Raw genomic sequence first — 24,737 nt, forward strand, 5'->3', positions numbered from 1 at the left:
CCTAATAGTTTCAGACACACTGGAAAATTTAATATAGAGCAAAACACAGAAGTCAAGAGAAGCAACAACACCTCCAAAGAGTTATTTCCTCTCTGTCAACAGCACTCAGCTGCTGACCCTTTGAAATATGAAAGGCTGAAGGAGGAGGGATAACAATTCCTGGTGAGATGCTCAAAACAACACAGACCTGACCAGTCTAGAATGAAAAAGGTTGTCTGGCATGTTGGGGTTCCCCAAGTTTGAAGTCTAAGTACACACAGAATTTCTGTTCTTATTATACATAAAAATAACTATGGCACAGGAAAGTCACTTAGGTTACTAGATAAGTAAATGATGCAGAAAAACACAAATGCAGACGGGGGACACTGAGCACGTGCTGGACAATAGATGGGAGCTTAGAGAAACTCAGCCCACACCATCTCAGGGATCTGCACACCCCTCAGGAACTCACCACAATGAGTTGAAATGATAAATATCATTTATCACTGGTTTGTCTCCCCTACTGCCCAGCTCCTTTTACCTTCCTCCTTCCCCATCCCATGTCCTACTCCTTCCACTTCCTTTTTACTCCAGCTACATGATTATCTGGAGGGAGGTGGGTGTCATTCTGTGCTCACTCATCAATCCAAACAGAGCACACTTTTCTCTCCAGTGCTGTTTGTCTGGAGAAAAGGCAGAGTACAATTAAAGGAGTAAGGCAGTAAGAATATTAACAGATGCTGCTGTGGGTTTGCAGAGCAGAATAATGCAAAATTTCCAAGTGCTCCCATATGAATGCAGCTGGGTCAGGCTGTGGAAATCCCACAGGTCACAGAGAATACCCAGAGGATAAGGCAGAACTGGGCTTTCTTACGTTACTTTTAAAAAGCAATCCAAGTATTTTAGAGCCTTACCTGAAACATGTCTGTTTCTCTGTCATGAATATATTCCACTACAACTGTCTGGGTCCTGGATAATGTGTAAGAGATGCTGTGGTGGCCTTTTGAGCTGATTGCCTGTAGATTAAAAAATAAAGATGTCTATTACACCCAAAAATATTGTAATCAAATCATTTTTCTACATAAACACCTTTGCTGTGATCAGGAAAAGCAGTGTATCGTAACATGTTATTACAAGGTTGGGTAAGCACATACAATAGGATTTCTTTTGTTTGTTTGTAATGGAAAACCCCAAGCTGCAGTTGTTTGTTTCTAGTTCAGAAGCACCCAATACTTTTACATTTTTATATACATTTGTACATAGAGAATATCATTTTTATATGGTATTTTGTGTGTAAAAAATATTGCATTCTTTTCCAAACACCTTTTTTCTCTGAAATTATATTCAATTTCTAACCCTTGCAGCAACTTGTACCCTAGCAAAGACTTGGAGCAGAGGGAGCTTTGGCTTGTTTATTTTTGAAGTAAGTGAACAATAGAACTGATTTCCAGTTAAAAGCCAGGACTTCAGGTTAAGTAAATTTCTGGTTACATCAGAAAGAGCCCAGCAATTTTATATAACTGGTGACAAAATCCAGACTTTCAGTGTGATTTTCCTCATTTAAGGATACTTCTTACTACCTGTCAAAGTAGACTGGTGACTACAGATATGGATTTAGCATCCAAGATTAAAAAGGATTTCAGTATTTAAAAGAAGACAGGAAGAGGACAGCTCCTGTTTATCTCACCCAGACTGAGGGAAACGAGCTGAGAAACTGAATCTCCTGGCTACCAGGGAAATAGATGTAAATATAAAGGTCCATATAACCACACACAATTCTGGAAGGTAATGACTGTTACTGCTCAGAAGACACTTTGCAGACACTTAAGCAATGAATTAATAAGTTAATTAAGGCTTTCTCCAGTTTCCAGTTAAGGGGATAATTTCCTCCAAGAAGTTCTCTCAGTTGCTCCTTTCCTTTGTTCTGCTTTTCACCTAAAGAATTCATGGATAGGGATGGTTAAACTAAACAACTAAATATATTCTACTCATCTGCCTGCCATCCCTCACAAAAGCCTAAATTATGCCAAAGCTCCATCAATTATTGAACAAATCATTAAAAATCCTTCTGAATGCTGGAGGTATTAAAAACATCTATGTGCATACTAAAAGCCTGCTAAGGGTTAGCAAGAGTATTTGACACAGAATTATTGAAAACACGTAATGGAAGAATTGTTTCTTGCAAACCTCCATGCATTTACAACCAGACAATGCTTTTACAATGGGCCTCTTGCTGGAAGTTCTAGCACCTGCTCTAGTGGAAAATGTCCTTGCCAATGGCAGAGGGGAGGAACTGGAACATCTTTAAGGTCCCTTCCCACCAAACCATTCTATGATTAGGCAAGAAGACCTTTCTCAGTACTTCTTTTCTGCAATAAAGCTTTTAACAAAACTAGACAAAGTCTAGGCATTGGAACAGCTGAAAAGTGATGTGAACACACTTGGTAATCAGTAATAGCCAGATTCTGATGATTTATAGTGTTTTGTAATAACCACTACAGTGGCACACAGTTCAAAGAACAAATGGCAGCAAAATGCAGTTTGGATTAAGTCACTAACACTCTGTGACCTGCCAGGACACTGAGCTGTGCTCTCCAAAGTTTTTCCTCTGTGCCTGTTTGACCATTAAGAAAGGGATCTCAAACCCTAGGCAGGTCTCAGGTGTTCCTAGGATACAAAAGAAATAAAGTGATTGACAGGAGATCCTTACACCTTAAGATTTAAGCTTAATACATTAATAATCAGTTCATACTCATTATCAGCTATCAGCATTTCAAAGATCAGAAAGCAATAGCTTTCCTACACAAGATTTCACTCATTTCCACAAATCTCAGTTGCAGCTGGAATAGAGCAGAGGACAGAGTGTAAATGTGACAGTCCTGATTGCAGCTCCAGCCACCAGCACCCAGGCAAAACTCCCAGGCAGGGACGTGTGCCCCGAGCTCATCCCCATGTCAGACAAGCTCCTGCATCACTTGGAAGCTCTGCTGAGAACCCAAGTTGAAAGTTTTAAGGTCTGATGGAAAAAACACAGAGGGAAACACACAAAAAGGACTTCCTGAATTACTGAGTCAGGTCATGCTCTACGCCTACAGAGCTCAGGGCTCAGATATATTAATAATCCTGACCAGGGTCAGCGTGTCCTCTGAAATTCCAGGGTAGGACATAATCTTCTTTTCTCTGTGTGCTCCTTTCCCCTCCCAACTTTTCTTTCCCATCTACTCCCCCTCCCCTTTGTTTTCCATTATTTATACCCAGTTTTTTTCAGTGAAGAAATGCTACATTTAATTTCCTGGAATTGTGTAATGATTTTTGGAAAAAGCCAAGAACGTCATGAGAAATGTTTCAACTTGTGTGCTTTCACAGCTTGCTCAGCACCAACAGTTACTCCAATTCAGACATTTTACAGATATTTTAAGTGCTGGTCTCAAAGCAATTGGCAACTCCAAGTCAAGAAATAAAAAAAAAGTGACAAGTAACAGTATTTTAGGAACTACACAAACAGTGGAAGTTAAGACTCCTAATAAAACACTATTGCAAGTGGAATGCAGACACAGGCAACATCATGAAGGATTTCAACTGCTTGAGGAAATATAGAACCACACTACTACAAGTCCCAAAAGAGTCTGGAGATTGATTGCACAAATCTGGGTTTTTGCAACCAAAATAGTGAGTTTGCCTTTTTACTGCTTTTAGCATTCAAATTTTCAGACTGTTTTTCCTGTCAGCAGGATTCCCTCCTCAAAACCCCTCGATGCTGTCACATAATTGCCCGAGGTGAGAAAAGCCCTGACTCCCACAAGAATTACAGCAGCTTCACAAGCTCTGACTGATAAATTCAGAATTTCAGGCTGGACAACACCACGTCCACCTTCCAGGCAGGAAAAAGAACAAGAAAAACAAGAAACTGGCACTAAACTCTACATCTGCCTCTTATCCTCCACTCCAAGGCTGCCAAGATCCACCAGAGAGCAACACTAGGCATTTTCAAAGCTTCTTCTTAGAATCCACTAAGCTTCTGAATGAGTGCAATTGTAGAATCATTTTAGTTTTAAAACACTTTTAAGATCATCAACTCCAACCATAAATCCCAGGACTGTGGTTTCACCTGAGTAGTGAGGGAAGGGAAATCTTCCTTCAGGCACTTCCAGCATTTTGGTCTCCTTTACTCCAGCAGTTTGTTCCTATTTCTCAGGTTCTTAAAAGTTTCATGAAAATTATAAATTGAACAGGGAAAAAAAAAACAACAAAAAAACCCAAAAACCATGAATTAGCTTCCAACAGATACAAATGCTGGAAGAACCTCACTAACATCCATAGCCTGAGCCTACCAAGCCAATCCAAACCATGTGGCACCAGGCTGGCCACAGAAAATCCCACACCTTGTCCAGCAGGAATGTTGGAGAAACACAGGCTGGGTGAATTCAGCTGCTACACAGCACTTGGTTTCCTCCATTTAACTGTCTCACAGTGCTGAGTTCAAGTCATTTCCTTTGGAGGAAACAGAGAGCAAAGTGAAGATGAACTGACAATAACCCTGTGGAGGAAGAGGAGGAACAAACAGCAGCAAGAGATTTTTCCAGAATAATTCCACTGCTAGTGACTATGTCCACGGTGGGGATGAGGGATTTTTAAAAGTCCAAATGCCAAAGAAAAGCAGGAAGGGAACCCTGAGTGCCATTTCTACGTGGCATTGCCAAGACAGGGCTCACGTTTGCACAGCAATCCATCCACCCATGGGACTTCCCAGATGGAGGCTCCAAGCCTCACTGGATGCTGAGCCTGCTCTTCAGGTGAGCAGGAAGATTCCTCCCTATTGCTCCAGGCAAACCCCCACAGCTCCCCCCATTACCTCAAATTTGTGTTCTGGTGATTTTGGATCAAAACTGCCTGATTTTAACAGAGACTGAATGGAGAAGGCCCATGACCTCACAACAACAAGGCCCAAGCAAATGTTCCTTTTTACTTTTTATTTTTCATTTTTCAACTTTGCTAGTAGCTCAAGTTTCCAGTTATATCCTTCCTGCTGGCTGGAATTACACTTGGCCTTGGTTTTTTCCCTGCCTCCTTACACACACTTCTTCATTCTTGCTCCTTTCTCTCCGTTTTGAGAACAAAACCTCGTTCCAGCACTTTGCCCTCACAATCAAAGCAGCAGCTAAAGGCTATGACTTACAAATCTCTCAGGTCTCAGAGGAGCCAAGATCAAATAGAGATCAAACAGAGTCTGCTTTCCCAGCAGCAACACTGCAACTCTGGCAGCCCCTGGAATATCTCAGTCTATCTGAATTCTTTGCTCTCCACTCACTCCCCTGGAAAGGGGATGCTATCAGTTTTAACATTTCAAGAAGGGAGAAAATCAAATTGCCTCACCCCATGTAAAGGCACCTCGTAGATAAAGGGAGTAAGAATATATAAAGGTTATATTTAGAACCAGTGTTTCTTAATGCTCTGCTTTTTTAGCCAAGATACAGGAAAAAGGAGGGAACAAAACTAGAACTTAACAAATCTTCAACAGATTATCCCCAAGAACAGAAATAGCTCTTTAGGCAGAATTTCCACCATTTTCTCCTACACTGAATTTATATCTGTGCTCAGCCAGATGTTCCCAGCCTGGGATCATGTCCTGGTGTGCCACAGCAAAGCCCTGCACACTGACAGTGCTGCTCATTCCCCCGAGTCACCTCCAGCCCCCGAGTTCAAGAACAGGTCAGGAGCTCATGGCACGATTACATCAACTTAACACTGTTAAGTCAAACCTTCCATATCAGGAGCCTGTCAATGAACTACAAAAGCAGATCCCAACATTCTCAGAGCCTTTACTTGCAAAGCTTGCAGGGAACAAGTCTAATCCACTTCTAGAAATAGAGATTTTATTGCTTCCTCCTGGCTTGCAAACCATGTTTCCAAGGAATGAAAAAAAAAAAAAAATCTCAGCATTTGGAAAGTTAAAATTAATTCCCTTGTGGCAGGTGAGCCCCTCAAAGAGGGCAAGAGGGACTTAAACGTTATTACGGTCACCAACTCTTGTTCACCACAGCAGAAATAAAAGCTAAAATCCATTAAGAAAGAGGCAGATGTCTCACAGGAAGGGCTGCTTCATCAGAATAGGATTTTTAGTTTAGTTAATTAGGTTGGATTAGGACAATAAAATGATTTATGGGAACACTTTAGTTTTCTTTGTTGGTAGTCGAGCTGACCGACACCGCAGTGACGTGTTTAAAATTAATGACAGCAGAGCCTTCATGAGTTAAATGCTTTCAGACTTGGCTGCCAGCCTTCCATTGCTTTTATAAAAAGAGAACACAAGAAACACTCAGGGATGTCAGACAAAAGATCTTGCAACTTAAAAGGAAGCTTTAGCCAGCAAGGAAGGAAGCCTTCAAAAGTGAAGAACACATCCCATTTCCACTGGATTTTTGGACAGACTGGCTGCCAGAGCCAGCAGACTCTGAGTTATAGTAAGAAAACGTAACAAAAGCTCCTGAGCATGAGCCACTGATATTTTACCCACATCAGAAAAGTATGTCCACCACTTGGGAAGTTTCCCAGCAAATTAAGACAAATGGCAATTCATAGAACATTAGCTAAAGACTGTTTGCAATTTTACTCTGTCTTAAACCTAACAGTAATTGCCCAGAATTGGTGCTTCTCTAACACAGCATTTCAATAAATGTACACTGACCTCTGCCTACTGATACAGCTATTATATATATACTGCAATTTTCCTACAGCCTTCTGCAAAGAAAGACACATTGTTATGGAAAACTTAGAGTTTATTTAATGTGCCTGTAGGAGAGACTGAAATACCTGAATCAACCAGAACCACTGGCCAGCTCTTTTAACTCTGCATCTGCTTCCTGCACAGCTCCATACAATCCCATTCTTCCAGGATTTTCCCTTCCCTTTCCCTTTTCTTATATGTTGTTGCAACTGCAACAACATCTATGCAGTCATTTTTGAAATATCAATGTTAACACCTTGTCTGTCTCTAATACTTCAGCTGTCAATATTCTCTTGACAACTAAACGAGTGTTAGGAAATGGCCAAAAAATAGACCAAGAGCCAGTAACTGCATGTAGGGAAGGAAATGTGCCACCCCAAAGAAATTAAATTTGTCACTTTGAAACGACCTGCGTGAGGCACTGTCTGCAATCCCTGTCACAATGAAGGAGCTGAAGCATGAAAAGAGCAGGTCACCCACCCCATTTCCCTTTCCTGAATGCAGATCACCCCCCAAAACTCAAAGTCAGTGACTACACAAAAACCAAGTCAGCACAGTGTGGTTTATTTACACTTCATGTTTTTATGGCTTTTGAAGCACTCCCAGGTTTGTTCTGTGCACCCTTTCCTGCTGAGGCTGGAGGGGACACAAGGGACAGCACATTTGTCTGGAGCACACATCAAAGCCATCTGCTCCAAGTGCACATGTGGGGTTGTGTGTTGCCACTGGAGCACTTCACCATTTATCAACTCAACAGGCAGATGTTAAACCCTTTTCTCCATTTGCTGAATCTGTGTTGTTTTAGACAACCAGCCAATACCACACACAGCACCCTCTCCAGAGAGGCAGCATCAAAGCATGCCATTCCCTAATTCTCTGGTTGGGTCCTGCAGCAAGGAAGGAGGCAGAAAGGGAAGAGTTTCCTAGATAGGAAACTTTCTAGTTTTCCTAGAAAAGCTACTGTAAAGCTAAGTCAGGGCTGATAAGACACTTGGCTATACTCTGCTTTTCAGAAGAATGTAGAGTAGGCTACTCCTCAAACAAAAGGGAGTACTCAAAACATCTTCAAAATGCACAGGAGGCATTGGTGAAACTGCACAGATTGAAGTTAGGGGTCCAAACCATCATTTTTGCAGCCACTGACCAGACCAGAGTCCCTTCTCATTCCTAGGACTCCTGACCAGCTCTGCAAGCCCAGTTGTTCCCCCTAATAAGTAAAAGCAGCCCAAAGCAGACACCAGTTTATACCAACACACATCAACTTCATGACACAGTAGCTCAGGAGTTGCTTTGTAAATCACCAACTTTTGGTGGCTGTGAAACAATACTTTACAGAACCAACCTATGAATCATACTCGTCCCAATCTCACCTTTTCACTTTTCCAGCCCTTAAGATCTTTCTTCTCTCCTTCCATTTTCTTCTGCTCAGTAACACTATATTACAAGTGATCTTTCATCCATCTTTGGAATTATCTGTGTTTTTCCTCCTTTAGTCAGTTTGCTGAATTTCCTGCCCCAAAGAGACCAGAGCCAGAGACAGCTCAGAGGCATCACACAAAACTGCAGCAATGTCAGATACATCAACTACCCAAAGCATAAATCATCCTTCCCAAAATCCAGAATGCTCCTCTGGACACATCAGTGCCTGCACATTGCTGTGACACTTTATCACAGCTGCTCTAGAGTTGCCTGCTGGGAATCCTGTGTTGAGGACAATTTCAGCTGCTTTGGAGCCTCAGGAGACATTTCTGTTTATCACTGTCCTATGCAGAGCTTCATCTGCTTCATAGGAGACCTTCAGTGGTGTTTATTTAACTGTCACATGCAGATTTTTGGAAGTTTTGCATTTTTTTCATATTTGCAGTCAACAATAATTTAGCCATACTTTAAAAAATAAAAAAAAGAGTAACACTATTTCTTATTTATTCCAGCAGGGATTCTCTTTTCATTGTCTTAACTGATCACTACAGACTACATGGGGATGCTCCACTGTATTACAGATTAGATTTCCATATTCCTCTCAGTACAGATTACACTCAAATTATTAGGATACTTTTTTGGACACCAGTGAGACCATCCCTCATGTGTGACTTTTTGGAAAGCAAAACTTCTGACTTCAAAACTCCTGGCATTATTTTCTTAAGAGTAGGATTTCTCCAGGAAGACTACAAGACTATAGATTTAAACATGAAGGCATAAACATGATTTTTTCACTGCAGCTGGATCACATCCCCAAAACTCTTGACACACCCACAAAAATATCAGTAATTAGAGAAGGATGCAACAGTGTTTGTAACTGAACATTCTGGTGCCAACAGTCTACAATTCATTTATACACATCAGAACAAAAGCAGCAGATGCCTGGCTACACTCATGTATTTGGGTATGCCAAGCACACAAAATAGCCACAAATTAGAATCCTTAACTAAAAGCCAGACAAAAAAAAAAAAAAAAAAAAAAAGAAAGGAAAAAAAAAAAAAAAAGAAAAAGAAATATAGTGATAAAGTCCCCTCAAGGGCTTCTATCAATCCATAGCCTGAAAGATTTGTACTCTTGGCTCATCAGCAGTGAATGCTTCCGTGAATCAAAGCACCCCTGAGCACCAAGCTGTGCCTGCCTGCCAAGGAGAGCACACAATAACCCCAGGAGAAACTGCAGATCATTCCACAGCTCCCAGAATCCATAAACTGCATCTGACATGAGTCAGTTTTACATTAAGACAGCCAAAGACTCTCCAGACAGTTACCTTAACAGACCTGTTAAGCAGCTGAACAAAACTCTCTCAAGGGGGGGGGAGCAAATTCATCTTGCCAAAAAGCCACTCAGTGCTTCTAGAAAGCAGTTAGATTTTATAGAGCCCATCAAGGGAGAGAAGCTGCTTTCTAGAAATCACACTATGGAATATTGTCCTGATAGAAAACACTCTGCCAAAACAAACCCAAAAGCAATCAGGTTCTTTCTTACTGGTATGGTATTGCTGCAGGAACTGCAACAAGCCATAGCAAATTGGACTTTGTGGCAATTTCCTCTGTGGAGACTTTCAATAATAAAAAAATATCCTGTAGAATAGTTCAACTGGTGCTTGAACCAAGTTGGGCAAACTTGACAGTAGCTCTGGGCAAAAGTATGTTAAGCCCATTTTTTCAAACAGAGTACCCTTATTGCAAGGGATTTCTGGGGGCAGAAGGCACAAACCAGGTAAATCTGTAGGATCTGGCTCCTACAGGGATAAAAGGGATGATCTGACCTCTCAGTTCACTAACAAGTTAACAGCCCACATCTTGCATGTGGGAAAATAAAATTCATTTTGGGTTTCTTCAGCCCTACAAGTGCACAGTGAACACAGTGTTTGTAACCTTTCCAGTTCTCATTTATACACATTACCAACCATCTTCCTGGGCAAAGTTCAGAGCTTACTCACATTCCTTACACACAACTTAGTGTATTTAAAAACACACACTCACTCTGAACTGTGTTTAGCTGAGCTACTTAAGTGATTTAAGTCAACAAGATAATACATTAAACAGCAGTCAGAATTAAACCCTGATTTACGTGCTGCACTGGAGTTGAAAAATCAAGTTGCTACCAAGTGGGAAGCAAGGAGCTTTCCTCTCCACATGTGCAGTTGCAAAGCTCATTCCAAAACATAAGTGACTGCAAACCCCTTTGGTGCTGTCTGAATCTGTGCCAAACTCAAAACAAGGCTGGCCCCGATTCCCAAACCTTTCTAAATTATACAAGGGAAGAGAAAAAAGACCATCTCAGCAGCCAGGAGGTGTCAGGGCTCTGGAGGATGTGGGACCAGCACTGCCTCCTCACCCTGCAAACTGAGAAACACTGTGAGAAAGCAAATCCCATATTCAGTCACTCACCAGAACCACAACAAAGTCCTCACAACCAAATTTAGGATTCATTTATCCCAGAAGGTTTTGTCCCTGAGTATTACTCCAGAATTTATCCAAGACACCAGCAAGGTGCACAAAACACAAGCAACACCAGCAGAGGGAGGTTCAGCTGAAAGCCACATATTTAACTTCAGCATCTCTGTGTGTTTATTGAACTTCAGTGTGGAATGAGGGATTGGGGAAAATATCAATACCAACAGCACACTAGTGAGCAAAGCAAGCCAAGCACAAAAGAACTGGCTGAGAGCACTTGAGCCAAAACACAGGTCACATCTGCCACTAAACAGCTCTGACAGCAGTGTGCAGCCAAAAGGAATTTATAGGAGAACCCAACACAGTCACTTCCTAATACAGGCTGGATATTAGGAAGAAGTTTTTTACAGAAAGGGGGTGATAAAGTTCTGGAAATTGTCTGCCCAGGGAGGTGGTGGGGTCACCATCCCTGGGTGTGTTTAAAACAGACTGGATGTGGCACTCAGTGCCAGGGTTTAGTTGAGCTGTTGAGGCTGGGTTGGACTTGATGATCTTTAAGGTCTCTTCCAACCTGACCATTCTGTGAATTCTGTTGTAAATGTGCCCCATCCTCAGCCCCCATGACCAGAGCAGAGGGCTCTGCCCCATGGTTTATAAAATCATGGAATTGTTTAGCTCCATTTCAAACCCCAGGGTGTGAAAGGGTGAGCACAGGGCAATTAAGAGGCAGGAAAAATCCCAACCTGCAGACAGGCTGTTCACAGAGCAGCCACATCTGCTTCTCTCCCATCAGATAAAGACCACCACAGCCCATTACTATTCTGAGTTGGTAGCAAAATCCTTCCCTTTACAGCTTTGGAATGGAATAAATTTAGCTTACTCTAGATTGTACTGAAGGATATTCTGCAGCCCAATTCCCAGTGTTCAGAGAAAGTAATTAGAGGATTAGTGGCCTCTATTGCTCTCCCTTCCTGTTATTTTCATTGTGTTCTCAAATTTGAATCTTCTGTCGTTTTTCAGTGAGATTGATACAGACAGAGGAGAGGAAGGGAAATTTATTTCCCTAAAATTTAAATCTATCATGCCAGCTTAAAAATTCAAGCCACAAAGATTCATTTTAAAATTTATGATCCTGGAATTTGGGTTTAGCAGGCTCTACTAGATGCATCCACATCAGGAAATTACCACTTATCTTTTCTACAGTTTATTAAAATTTAAAGCAAGCTTTACAGGCAACTTGCTTTCTATTCATATGTAATGTCAGATAAGAGAACAGCTCATCAGAAGCTCTGCACTTCACACAACATGATTTCAGCACTGATATGACCTGCTTTGCCCCTCTCCAAAACAGGCTGGCTCAGACACAAGTGAGGCACAACTCCATCCCATATTAACACTTTTTTCCCAGATGTATCTTTAGTAATAAGACCCAAATTATCTGAACACGCACACACAGACAGAAAGATTATAATATTTAAAATTATACTTTTACATTTTTTTTATTTAAAATAATGAGGTAGAGCACAAATCTAGTGTTGCAGGAGCAAAACTATGGGATATGTCACTAATTCTATGAAAAATACAATTTTCCCAGTGGCAGGTGGGATTTGGGGCTTTATAGTGAATGAAACAAACACTGATTAACAGTCTTAAATAATGACACAATGCACTTAGCAGGCCCACAGTGTTAATAAGGCACAGTTTTAATTAGGGTTATAGAATATCCAGTGCTTCCTAGGATAAAGCAGCCCACATTTATGTGGAGAACAGGTTTATGAAATTACATGCAGCAAAAAGCACTTCAAGGACCCTTTTTTCCCCCCTCAGCATGCCTGGGTAGAAGTTCTTGACATAAAAATTAATTGTGTTTTCCAGTATTAAGTGATTTAAAGCATGGTTTTGATTTGGTGTCTTAAACTACTTGATTTCTTAAATCAGTTGTTTGAGCTAGGTTTTAGCAAGGAGGAAGGAAAATCTTTGCTGTGTTGATTCCTCTCCTGGCAGAGTTCTGAATCCCAATCTCATGCCAGTTAAGGGTATTTAGCACACAGCACTATTAGGCTGCCCATTATAAAGATGATAAATGTGTTCAGTACTATTGGTTAATTTAAGAAAAAATCATGAATGTACACACATGTTCCTGAGAGCTTTAAGAGAAGTATTTGACATGTTTCAAACCACTTCACTATCCACAATTTTATAGGTTTACTGAGAGCAGGACTTGGAACAGCCATTACACATTTCACACACAGCTCAAGAGATCACTGCTTACTCACCCATCATTTTTATGCTGGAGATAAGAAGAAAGTTTCCCTTCTGCAACCCTCTGCCAACAACCCCATTTTGAATTTCCAGAGAGCTGTCCCATAAATCCCAGAATCATTTAAATCATTTCCCCTGTCCCTTTCCTCTGCAGAAACCTCCATCTCCAGACCTACCTGCCCTTTACAGTCCCTTGACTAAACACCTACTGACAGCTGTTACACGATTTGAAAAACATCTATATATTCATATATATATATATAATTAAAAACACTGAAATCACATGCTTTGGGTGGAATTTTAGTCACATTCCTGTGCACTTCTGGAATATCTGGATGGCATCCAAAGGAAGCCCCAAGACACTGTGGATGAGTGAATTAAGAAGCAGCTCTGGTGACTCCTTGGAGCAAACACTGCCTACAAATAAATTATCAAATCATCTCATGCAGGCTGTAGAAAAATCATGAGTAATCTGCTTTTTAAAATAAACAGCAGTGGCTGTGAAGATCAAATTGCAAGAACTCTGCCACCATTCTGCTGAGCTAAGAAAGCAATTTAAGAATAGTAACCGTGGGAATCTGCACTGAAATCAATTGATTCTTTCACAAGGTATGAACTGTAAAGCTACAAAACCCAGCAGGAAGCCTAATTAAAGACAACAGATGAAAATGGCAATCCAGATCAAATGCCAGATTAAAAAAAAAATAATTAAGGGCTTACATATTTTTAGAGCAAATATAATAAATGGAAATCCAAAAAGATAATCTCTTCAAAGTCAATATAAATGAAGAGGATATTTAAATTCACATTTAATATAATTATAACTGAAAAGAAAAATTATCCATTTTTCTAACAACCACCCAGCAAGCTGGTACAGATTCACTGATCCTTAAAAACAAGAACTTAATAGCACAGCAATGCTGCAGAAATGCAGACCACAGAGTGCAGTGCCAACACAAAAATTCTTTTAACCTACAAATTGTACACCTATAGTTGGCTTCACTTAAAGAATTACTGTCAGAAAACTGCAGCAAACCTCTCTGGGGTTCCATAAACATTGAAGGAGAGGTTGGAGTGTCTCAATAACTGAATGCACTCCCCACTTGCAGCATGACTTCCAACTACCTCTGTCTCAGTGTATCTTCTCCTATCAAAACATTCATTTTTGCATTGACCTTCCAATGTTTTATTAAATCTCTGGGATAATGGCATGTGTTCTTTAACAAGCAAGGTAATGTGTAGAAAATATTTCACACCTAAAAGGTGTTTTATTCAGCTACATTAACCCATCCTGCTCTCTCAACCTCTACTATTATTATTAATACAGCTATTACAAGTAATAGGTAATTCAGAACACCTTTCATTACAGTATCTCATTCTGACCTTTTCATTTCTGTATGTGGTAACTGATGTAAAGTTATTTCCTCTCAGAAGATTTGCCCTCTGACTGTTAAGTCAGGTCAGGGAGTGTGGATAACAGGGACTTTAAATGATGGCACAGAAGCCATAAACCAAAATTTGTGGTTGATTATAAACTACATTTCACACTTTATACAGCATCATTCCAAATTTACAATTCCCCAGATGAAACAGAAACTCGAGTTTGAGGTCTTTTGGTATTGGATTTTGTTGTTGAGCCTCTGCAAGAGTAGCAAATAATCCCTTAAATCTCACATCTGCTTTGCCTAATGAAGCATCAGGAACAAAAGGCCCCAAGAGCTGTGAGGGTTTCCCTGCATCCATCAAGGCTCAGGGCTCTCACCCCCTTCCCTGATGTCTCTGCAGACAGAGCTGGAGCTACAAATCACATATGGGCTCTAAAGATGGGATCTTCCTTTCATCTTCCCACACTAATGCTTCCCAGGTTTGTTTTTTCCCCACATTATGCACACAGAGACTTTCACTACAAGCATCATCATTTTCTACACCTTTGAAAAAAAAAAAAGGTTCCATTTTAGCACTTACTGACAAACAGCCCTAATTTATTTTTACAACAGCCATTACCCTCCCATTCCAAACACTGCCTACTACAACACACAGGAACATTTTCCATCATTTTCAAAACCCTGCAGTTACTGGGATACAACTCACTCCACCCTGCACTGAGACCCTAAAGACAACAGTGAACACCTGCTTCAGAATAACCAAATACTTTTGCACACTTAATATTTTCTCCAAAAGAGCTCTAAGAAATTATAATTTAGATTTTTAAACAGAATTACCTAATCAGGTTAAATTTTCCCCCTACCAGCTATTTTCCAAAGTCACCCTGTTGTCCCCCACACTGGTGTAAGTGCATCACGTTTGGCTAAAATATGTCAATCTGCTTCATGCTGATTTGATTTCATCAATGAAGTGTAAAATACATTAAATTAAAAGAAAACCAGATTTCTTCAAAGCAATCAGTTTTCATACAGCAGCATGTGGAAATTCCTAGGCAGCTGCTGGAGTTCAGAATCAAACTGAGGCACTTTGTGCCAGGTTTCTCGGGCAGTTGTGGTGAGTAACTTGTGCAATAGCTCATTTCAGCTGCCAGTTTTCATTTGCTGCTATACCAGGCACAGTCTCTCCATTCCCTCCTTCAAATCAGTTTTGCTACTCCTGTTTGAATCCTCTCCAGTATTTCAGAATCCTTCTGAACACCTGACAGCAGATCTGTACTGGATAAAGCAGCCTCATCAACACAGACTCTTCAATTCCACAATTCCCTGCTCATCCCACTCCAGGAACCCATTTTTACAGAATTACATTTTTACCAGCTGGAGACAACTCTCATTTCCAAGGCACAGCCCCTGTTACAATACCCACAGGCTGATACTGAAATCCTCCAAATATTTCACTTTGCTAGTATTTTGGTTATAGTTAATTCTAGCTAATGTGGTTTTTTAAAAAGCCCATTTTTAAATGGGCAAGAACTCCATGCAGCTGTTTCATTTTATTTACCCTTCTAACACTTGAACTGCCACCAGTTTTATCACATGAAATTTATGGGGTTTGTTATTTGGCATTTTCTTTGTTGTTTTTCAAAGGTTTTCTTTCATGTGATGCATTTAATGTTGGAAAATTACTTACTACTACGGAATCCCATTAATAACCAGCTCAGGAATTCCAATTTCACAAATAATTTACTGGGATTTAAATTAATTAATAGCCAGCTGATAACAGTGAAGATAATATCACCTAAAGCTCCTTTCCATTTCTCTCTTTTTGACTTTCCATTCCTGTGTTCAGTGGAGCCCTATTCCCATCCTGCACAGGGACCTGCTCTCTCCTTATCCTTTTCCAGCTCTTAGAGGACCATTAAAGCTCTTCAGGAATTCCCCACTGTTCTCACTCCAGCAATCAATTACCAAGCCAGCAGGTGCTCTCTCCCTCTCTCTTTAGCCACTTAGGATCCTTGGGAACACACTCATTTAGAAAATGGTATTTCTAGGAAGTCCTCAATAAACCAGGACTCACCTTCTAACCCTGCCGTGAACAGACACCTGCTGTTCTGCTGTTTTCCCCAAACACAGGGAGAAAATGTGTGCAGAGGGATGAAAAGGCAGCAGGGAGGTGCTGTGCAAGCTTTGGGAAAGGCACAGCCAGGCTCTCTCCTGCTCCCAGCCAACTCAGAGAATGCCTCATTACAGAAAAGGGAACCAATCTAACCCAAAAGGATGAGGAACTGATCCCTCCCTCATGAACACGAGGATAAACAGTTTAGAATTCCTCTTTACTGCATCCTCATACACTTTCTCAAAGTGTCTTTTAGTATACCAACATCTCATTTACACCCAGCAAGTCACAGAAATGTCAGATTCCTCACATTATGATGTAGGCAGGCAAGGAATTTTTGGGACTAGAGCTGGCTAAATGAGTTTTTCCCATTTACTGCTTACCACAGACTGTTCACCTGGGTACTGTACCTTGTCTTCAACCCCAGTGACAAATCCCACCCTGACCTGCTGGGGTCATCCCTCATATAATCCATCTTCCATTGAAATGCAACAAAATAATGCACAACACCAGAGCATTTAACTTTCAATGGTTTTTGTACTTTTTTCCCCCCTCTCCTGGCTGAGAGCATCTGAGAAAGCCAGGATCTGCAATCTATATATTGACATCTTCTCTTTTAAGTAAAATATTTTGAATAGACCTCTCCACATTACCACAATTTCTAAAAATAAATATTGAACAATAGCTAAAGCTCACTTTCCAGGCAGAGAGCTCTGTGAATTGCAGGTAGCTACTTAAGTACATTCTTTTCAAAATATTATAGACATTCCCTTTACAAGGAGTTATAAATGCATGAAAAAAATATTCAGTTCCCCTGATTTGCACTCAATACTTAAATGCTGGTAAAGATATCACTATGAAAAGAGAACTATGTGCCACTAAAATATATGAGCCAAAAAAGCATTTACTTGTTTAAAAAAAAAAAAGATTTAAAGTGTCTTGAAACAACAGGTGAACAACAGAGACAATTTTCTGCAGAGGAAAGTATAAATGTAAGACAGTTTTTGTGTCTGTAACCAAATGTATTCTTATTACAGTTTCATGCTATCACTCAAGCCTCAGCTTTGATAGATAAAATTGTCAAATTAAAGGAGGTTTAAGTGTTATGAAAAGACAAAGCACTACCTGAAGAAGGAAATGTTAACTATGAAGTGTAACTTACAGTCTGGAGGGTCTGAAGTATTAAGTACTTGCCCTCAGGGTTGGATCAGCAAATCTAAAACTTCAGGAAAGCCTGCTTAAACCCACACTAGTCCATCATGAAATTGTTGTTAGAGGCTTTAAGAGTTAGAGCATTATGTGCCAGTCAAATTGCATTAAGCAATACTAGAAACAGAGCAGTTTAAAGCCATTCTGGGGCTGAAGTGTCCCTGTCTTTGGCTGACAGCAGTGGAGGAGCTGATGCAGCAGAACTGTCAATACTTCTGCCACATCACTACTGCCTTAGGCTGGAACTGGGGTGTGTATTCTATTCCCATCTGTGGGGCACTAATCTTCTGTTCATGGGGCAGTTTTCTTTATCTCTGCCACAGCCAACCCTCCCTCCAGGAGATCTCTGCTGTCCATGGCCACTGAGTGTCCCTGCAGGGCTGATCAAATTCCACCATCCCATGGGGAGATGCTCCGCCCAGGGCAGGAGCCAAGCATTCCTACCTGGATCCAATCTGCCCTGGGAACAGCCCAGCAGCCTTTGCCCACTGCATTCCCAGAGGAGCAGCTTTCTGCTGCCCTGCATTCCCAGAGGGAGAGCAGGCCCATCTCCAGCAGCCCTGGAGCTGCAGAGGAAAACTCCCCCCTTGTGCAGGATCCCTGCTCCAGCAGAACCACAGCTGGCACTGCAGGAGGGCTGAGCCCCCCTGGGATGGGACTGTGCCCCCACCCTGAGCCTCCCTGGGATGGGACTGTGCCACCACCCTGAGCCCCCTGGGATGGGACTGTGCCACCACCCTGAGCCCCCCTGGGATGGGACTGTGCCACCACCCTGAGCTCCCTGGGATGGGACTGTGCCACCACCCTGAGCCACCCTGGGATGGGACTGTGCCACCACCCTGAGCCCCCCAGGGATGGGACTGTGCCACCACCCTGACACACAGGGGGTCAGCTGCTGCTCTCACTCTGGCAGTGTTGGTATCACTGCATTGTTTATTTTATTTTTATTTTCTTCCCTAGTAAAGAACTGTTATTCCTGCTCCCATATCTTTCCCTGAGAGCCCCTTAATTTCAGAATTAGAACAATTCAGAGGGAGGGGGTTTCCATTTTCCATTTCAGGGGAGGCTCCTGCCTTCCTTAGCACACACCTGGCTTTACAAACCAAGACAACTACCAGACAAGTATTCAATAATACAAAGTCTGTCTGAACTCGCACAAATTCTCCCATTACTACAACAACAGCAAGAAAAAAAAACTAGAAACAAACCCCCAGTTAAATGTTCCATCAGCAGGGATGAAATACTACACACACACAGAAAATAATAATTTGTTGAGTCTGTTGAATCCTGAACCTCACCTTGCCAGGACACGGCAGCAGGGAGAGAGGAGCTGCTGTAATGAAGCCCCTTGGGAGTACAAAAATAGAGATAATTGCAGCTTTGTCTCACTGCACATCAACCTGACTAACTTCTGTTAGGAAGTTCAAACATCATTTCACAAATTAATTCAAGATTTTCAGTTTTAGCGAAAAACAAACAAAAAAACCCACACGGCACTCATGGGGAAGGCATTCAGAAAAGAACAATGAATTGTAAGAACAAAAGGCAGACATTCCTCCTGGAGGAAAAAAAAAGCTGAGTTGTTACTATGAGGCTTCTACAGTGCAAACACTCCGGGAGAAATGAGCTGAAATTCTGTCCTGACCTGGAAATATTCATTTATTTGTGACACCAGGAGATGACACATCAGTGTTGTGCCACCAGACACACAGAACCATGACTGACACTTTCTGCTCAAACTGGCTTCAGGAAAATAATCATAGTTTTGAGGAAATGAGAACTATGAAAGAACAGCATGTATCCTACATTTTTCCCCTTCAGCAGCAAAAGGCCTCAGTACCAAGGAAAATATCAAGACAGAGGAAGAGTTTGAAGTGTAACATGTAATTTTTAGTGCTTGTCTCTGGGCATCTCACTTAGCAAAGCGTGAAAAGCACGGATTTTCAGTAAAGCTGAAAGAGGTGATCTAGTGTAACTAATATTCTAATTACAGAATCATGTCTCTCAGGCCAGGATTCCCCTTTACAGAAAGGTGAAAAAACAGCAATGCAACAAAATCCTATCATTTCCTGCTTTCCAAAGTTCAGATCTGTTTATTCATGAAAATTCAATCCTAGGACTCAGTGAAGATTTCAGGATTTAAGCCAGAACCATCAGGGCTCTGAACTACTTTCATGAACACAGGCATTCAAAACAAATGATGAAGAGGTAGATTTGTAGTTTTGTATTTTTAGATTATTAAAAATCTTTTCTGGCTCTAATATTATATGGAATATAGCATAATATTGTATGGAACACCCTGTCAAGACATCCCCACCATTCTGCTGGTGCACTGCTGCAATTTGTGTTCAGAGACCAGCAAAGAAACTCGTTATGGCAAAAACAAGGTTCTCCTTTTGCCAGCTCAAGAGAAAAGAAATAAAAATCAAAATATTACCAACATGGAGTGACAGACCAACACAGTTCAAGTGTTGTCACAAAGGAAAACTGGGACACATCAAATCTCACAATTCCTGAGCATACCAGCCTATTTTTACTTGATGTGTATTCCAGTAGGAGCAAGGCTCTACACCAGTAGTGAGTGCTAAGCACAGTGTATACATGTTTTATATATTAAATGCAAAATGAGAAGGAAAATTCCCTTTTAAAGCCCCAGGAGTACAGTTTTAACATTTTTCTTTCCAAAAAGAAAATGTTCAGCAATGTTTTCCTAAAAAGCTCAAAGGCATCTCACTGCTAGGCCAACCAGAAAAAGCAAAATCCAGCATCTAAACTCCTGGTGTCCCTCACTTCCCAGGGACAAAGGAGCAGCACAGGACAGGTCAGTGGCAGGAGACAGGAGAGGAGAGGTTTGATGGGAAGGAAAATAACTGCAGGACTTTAACCCAGGCTTACAAACCAATCCATGAAGTCTATTTCTTCTTTACACTCTGTATTGTGTCTGCATTTATAAGATGCAGAGGAGGTGATGCATAAGGGGAAGAAGACAAAGCACAAGTTTCAGTGTCAGTTGATTTCCACATTAAATGTCATCCTCTCATAAGAAGTTCATACTATACATCCTTCCACAACCAGATTCTTCTGTCTATTATCAAAGAGCTCAATTCAACCCCTTCAGCCCCAATTTTTGATGCTTTAAAATCCTGGTAAAGTTGGAATTAAGTCCCAGCCCAACAATTTTGCAGCAAGAACACCACATCAGAGAGCAAGTCTCACTGTTTACACAGACAACCAACCCATCTGCCACTTGACAAGGAGACACAACCTGCCTCAGACTGGTATTAATCTTAGTTTCTGCCAAAAGCACTTTAATAGAACCACAGCCCCTACTTTCAAGGCAAGGTGTTTTCCCCCAGTGTAGAGCAAAACATACTTTTGGTATAAGAAGCTATTAATAGAGAACTAGTACAGCAAGGCACAATCAGAAATTAGATTAATACAGTACTGATGATGCCAAAACATTCAGCACATTCTTGGCCTTTCCACTTTGCATGCAATTTCTTGCTGTTGACAAAGTTATCTCAGTGAATTCCAAAGGTGAATCTTATTCCACTTCAAGTCTCCATGAGCCTGCATGAAAAAGCATTCAATCATCATCATACTGCCTATAGTTAGCAGGCACTAAATAAATAGATTTAAAAGTAGTGAATGCTTCATGACAAAGAATTATAATTGTAAATTACATTCTCCCTCCCAATAATTCTTCTTTAACACTGCTCATCTATTTCAGTAATAAGAGGAACACTGTATCTAGATTCAAGCATAAACAAACAAAGAAAAACAAAATAAAGAAAGCACATAAACAGCAAACCATCATGGCAAATAAATGTGCAAGCTTTTACCAGTCTGGAGACAGGGAATACATAATATTTGAATGAGGAGGACTCCTGTTTCAAAGAAAATCTCCTTTTTATCTTCACTGTTCTTCAAATACACATTGATACACAACAGGAAAAAGTTGTGTAAGTGATAAAGAGGAGACATCATGTACCTGTAACAAGTGTCCTAAGTGCTCTCTTCTTCCTGTTCATCAAACCTGAGAAACACAAGACTGAGATAATCCTGGAACACTGGACAGGCTGATTAGATACACAGATTCTGTGATTTATGAACTTCTACTGGTGCTGGCAACACATTTCACAAGCTGGCAAGGGAAAGCTGGGAAAGTACTGCTAAAAGACAGCCTATGCACAATTAACAAATGATTCTGGATATGACATTTCCTTGAGAACAACTTCCTTGACTTCAAAACAGAGAGCACCAAAATCTTGGCTGGAGTTCAGAAAATGACTCTGCAGACACTCAAGGTTTTGGCAGAAAAATGACTGAAGGACAATGGATTCCAAGCTGTCAAATATCCCATGTACACAAACTGGCTACAGTTCCTTCTGGAGTGACCTTCAGCCAGGCTTGTATCAGCAACTAAGAGACCAAAATTGGTATGGCCTTGTGGACACAGCTGAGTCACTGCAGCCTTGACCTAATCCATGTGCTCTACAGCAGCACGTGCTGCTCAGCTGAGCCCCCCCTGAGCCTGCAGAGCCCAAACCTGCCCAGCCACGCCTTCAGCATCTTCCCACCCAGAGCAAATGTTCCAACACAGGCTCCAGCCTCAGCCTCCATGACCCTGACACTGCTTTCTCCACTGGGCTGCCACAGGGATGGATGGATTCCACTGCTGGACCTTGAGCATTGCTGTGGGGTTTTGCCTAATGCAAAGTGCATTATTCAGAATAAATGTAGGCAGGATTGTTACCCTTGAGCTGGGAGCAAGACTCTTTATCAGAAATAATTCCAGTTCACATTACTGCTCCACCACCAGTGCTGCAGATAAACATTGCCTGGTAAACACTGAACAGAATGGATTACAGTTCCATGGAAACTCTTACAACATCCATTTGTGGAGGCAACTATCACCTCTGAGCCTTTGCATAGCCCCAGCCCAACCTGAAGCAGAAGCATCAGTTGTTACATTTCAAAATCTTCTCCTTTTCACAGATGTGTTTGAAGCCACCAAAGCCTTTGACTGAGGAAGGTGCCTCCACACTCCTGTTTCAAAGTGGTTTAGTGTTTTTAAGGCTAAATGAGGTAACTCACTGCCACCAAGTAAAAACCAATTATTACTTCAGCCTGGTAAAACCTCAGTGCATTCACAGAGCCACACTGTATGATGGTGTTCTCCCTTGGCATGCTGTGTTTGGAATGCACATATAGATTTTTATTTAGCATTATTGCTCAATTTTAATCAGAGGATTCCTACACAGAATTTCTCAGCAGTCAGAGAAAAATCAGAGCCCTACCTCTAAATTTAGCAAGTGCATCTTCATCTGGAGATGAAAAAAGGTTCCTCAGAAAGAGCCTTGTTTTTATATGCATCACATAATGGCACAGTGATACTTTCAAGCCCAGCAGTATTTGCTACCAGAATGCAAAGATACCAAGAGACATCATTAAATAACCAAGGTATTTTTAACCAAAGAAAAGGAGAGTTGGAGAGAGCGTTTCCAGTAACAGGCAAGATCATAACACAGGGATATTTTAAGACATTCAACATGGGCTGTCTCTCGAACAAAATTGCAAACATTTTGTTTTGACTTCTGCAGTTTATTTATTATACTCAAGTAGCAGCAGAGTCAATTTTTGTGACAAAACACCAAACAAAGATTCAAGAAAGCTTGGAGGAGGAGGAGGGATGAGTTAGGGAGAACACTTTATGTGCTTTATTGCAAGTTTCACAATCCAGCTTTCCAAGGCCAGCTTTTCCTTGGGAACAATCTGGGAGCAGCTGACCATGCTGAAGCAAGGTCAGCTTTTCCTCCCTGCCTTACACCTGGACCACCAAGGCACTGCCTCATTCCTGACCTTCAGCATTTACTTTTTGGTAAGCTGAAGAAGAGACAGAGGGTGTGGAAAACCAAATGCTAATGTAGAGATAACAGAGAAAAGGAAAAACTTCTGCATGTTTTACACTGTAGCCTCTTGTCCAAAGTTTATAATTGTAAATGCCATTATAGGAAGGCTACAAGTCAAAAGTAATCCACAAAGCCTCTCCAAAATTTCTTTCAGACCCCTTCCAGCTTTTTTGCATTTGCTCTCACTGTCCTATTCAACATTCCCTCCAAACCTCTGCAGAAAATTCAAAACTAGTTAGGCCTGTATATTTAAATCCACTGCCTCAAAGGTACAAACTACAGAAATCAGTCCATAACCACTGAAGGGTTTCTTGATCATTTGCACAATTTTATTTGCATTTATGAAGAACAGAAGAAGTTCTGCTTTAGTAATAATCACAAACTCTTTAAAAACCTCAAGCACAAAAAAGCACCTCTGCCTCACCTTCTGTAAATATGATTTCTTTAATTGCCTCTTCTGGAATTCTGGACTCATGCAGAATATTTCAGACTCATTCTGGACTCATTTTGAAATAAAGCTGAAAGAAACAGCAGCAGCACTGTCAGGAAGAGTATTGTCTGGGGAAGGGAGCAGAAGCTCTGATCCTCAGAGGTTCTAACTCACTACTCAAAGAACAGCTTCCACTGAATTTTCCAGAGACCTGGAGAACAAGCAAGCTGCTACAGGTTCAGAAATTCCCTGGTCACCAGGGTGTAAATGTGTATGCTCTGGTCCCTTGAAGCCCTGATTTTCAGAGGTCATCTGATACTTCAAAACAAAGCATCTTCTCTGTTAAACTTCCCTGGGCTTTGAGGTTAGCAATAAAACCTAGAAATCTGCATTGCTGTAGTGCAAATATAAAATGTGGTTTATCTCACCAGGGAAGTTCCACATTCTTTTCAGATTCCCCTGCTCAAGAACACCCCTGACCAACACTGAACAGAATTGGTTTAGACACAAGAGTTTTCCAAGCTGCAAACTGGGAGTGCTTTGTCATCCAAGCCTTCGATCAGTTGTGAAGTCTGGGAGGAGAAACAGATTTGTGCAGCTACAGGCCCTGGAAACAGAGCTTCTTTGGCCACATGAGCTTCATGAAAGAAAATTAAATATACAGAAATCAAACCTGTACTTGCTTCCCCTTTTCTTATCCTGGGTTAGGGCAAAAGAGAAAGGAACGTGTCTCTCAGTATCTTAAACTTACAAGAACTTCCCAGGAAAATCTCTGGGACCACAAAAGTGGTAGTTGTTGTCAACATCCAAGGCTGAGAGGGCAACAATTCAGGATGACCCCAGTT

The 24,737-nt window shown here is 41.2% G+C and overlaps 1 protein-coding gene across 1 annotated transcript in view; it reads right to left on the bottom strand.

Moving 5' to 3' along the window:
* The window catches only part of PELI2 (pellino E3 ubiquitin protein ligase family member 2), a 68,230-nt gene that overhangs the window by 10,806 nt on the left and 32,687 nt on the right, over positions 1 to 24,737 (bottom strand). The window contains exon 3 of the mRNA XM_059850577.1: positions 894 to 995. Within this exon, the coding sequence (XP_059706560.1) occupies positions 894 to 995 (102 nt within the window). The remainder of the gene's footprint in view (positions 1 to 893; positions 996 to 24,737) is intronic.

The sequence above is a fragment of the Haemorhous mexicanus genome, chromosome 6 (genome assembly GCF_027477595.1).
Source record: "Haemorhous mexicanus isolate bHaeMex1 chromosome 6, bHaeMex1.pri, whole genome shotgun sequence".
Taxonomy (NCBI): Eukaryota; Metazoa; Chordata; class Aves; order Passeriformes; family Fringillidae; genus Haemorhous; species Haemorhous mexicanus.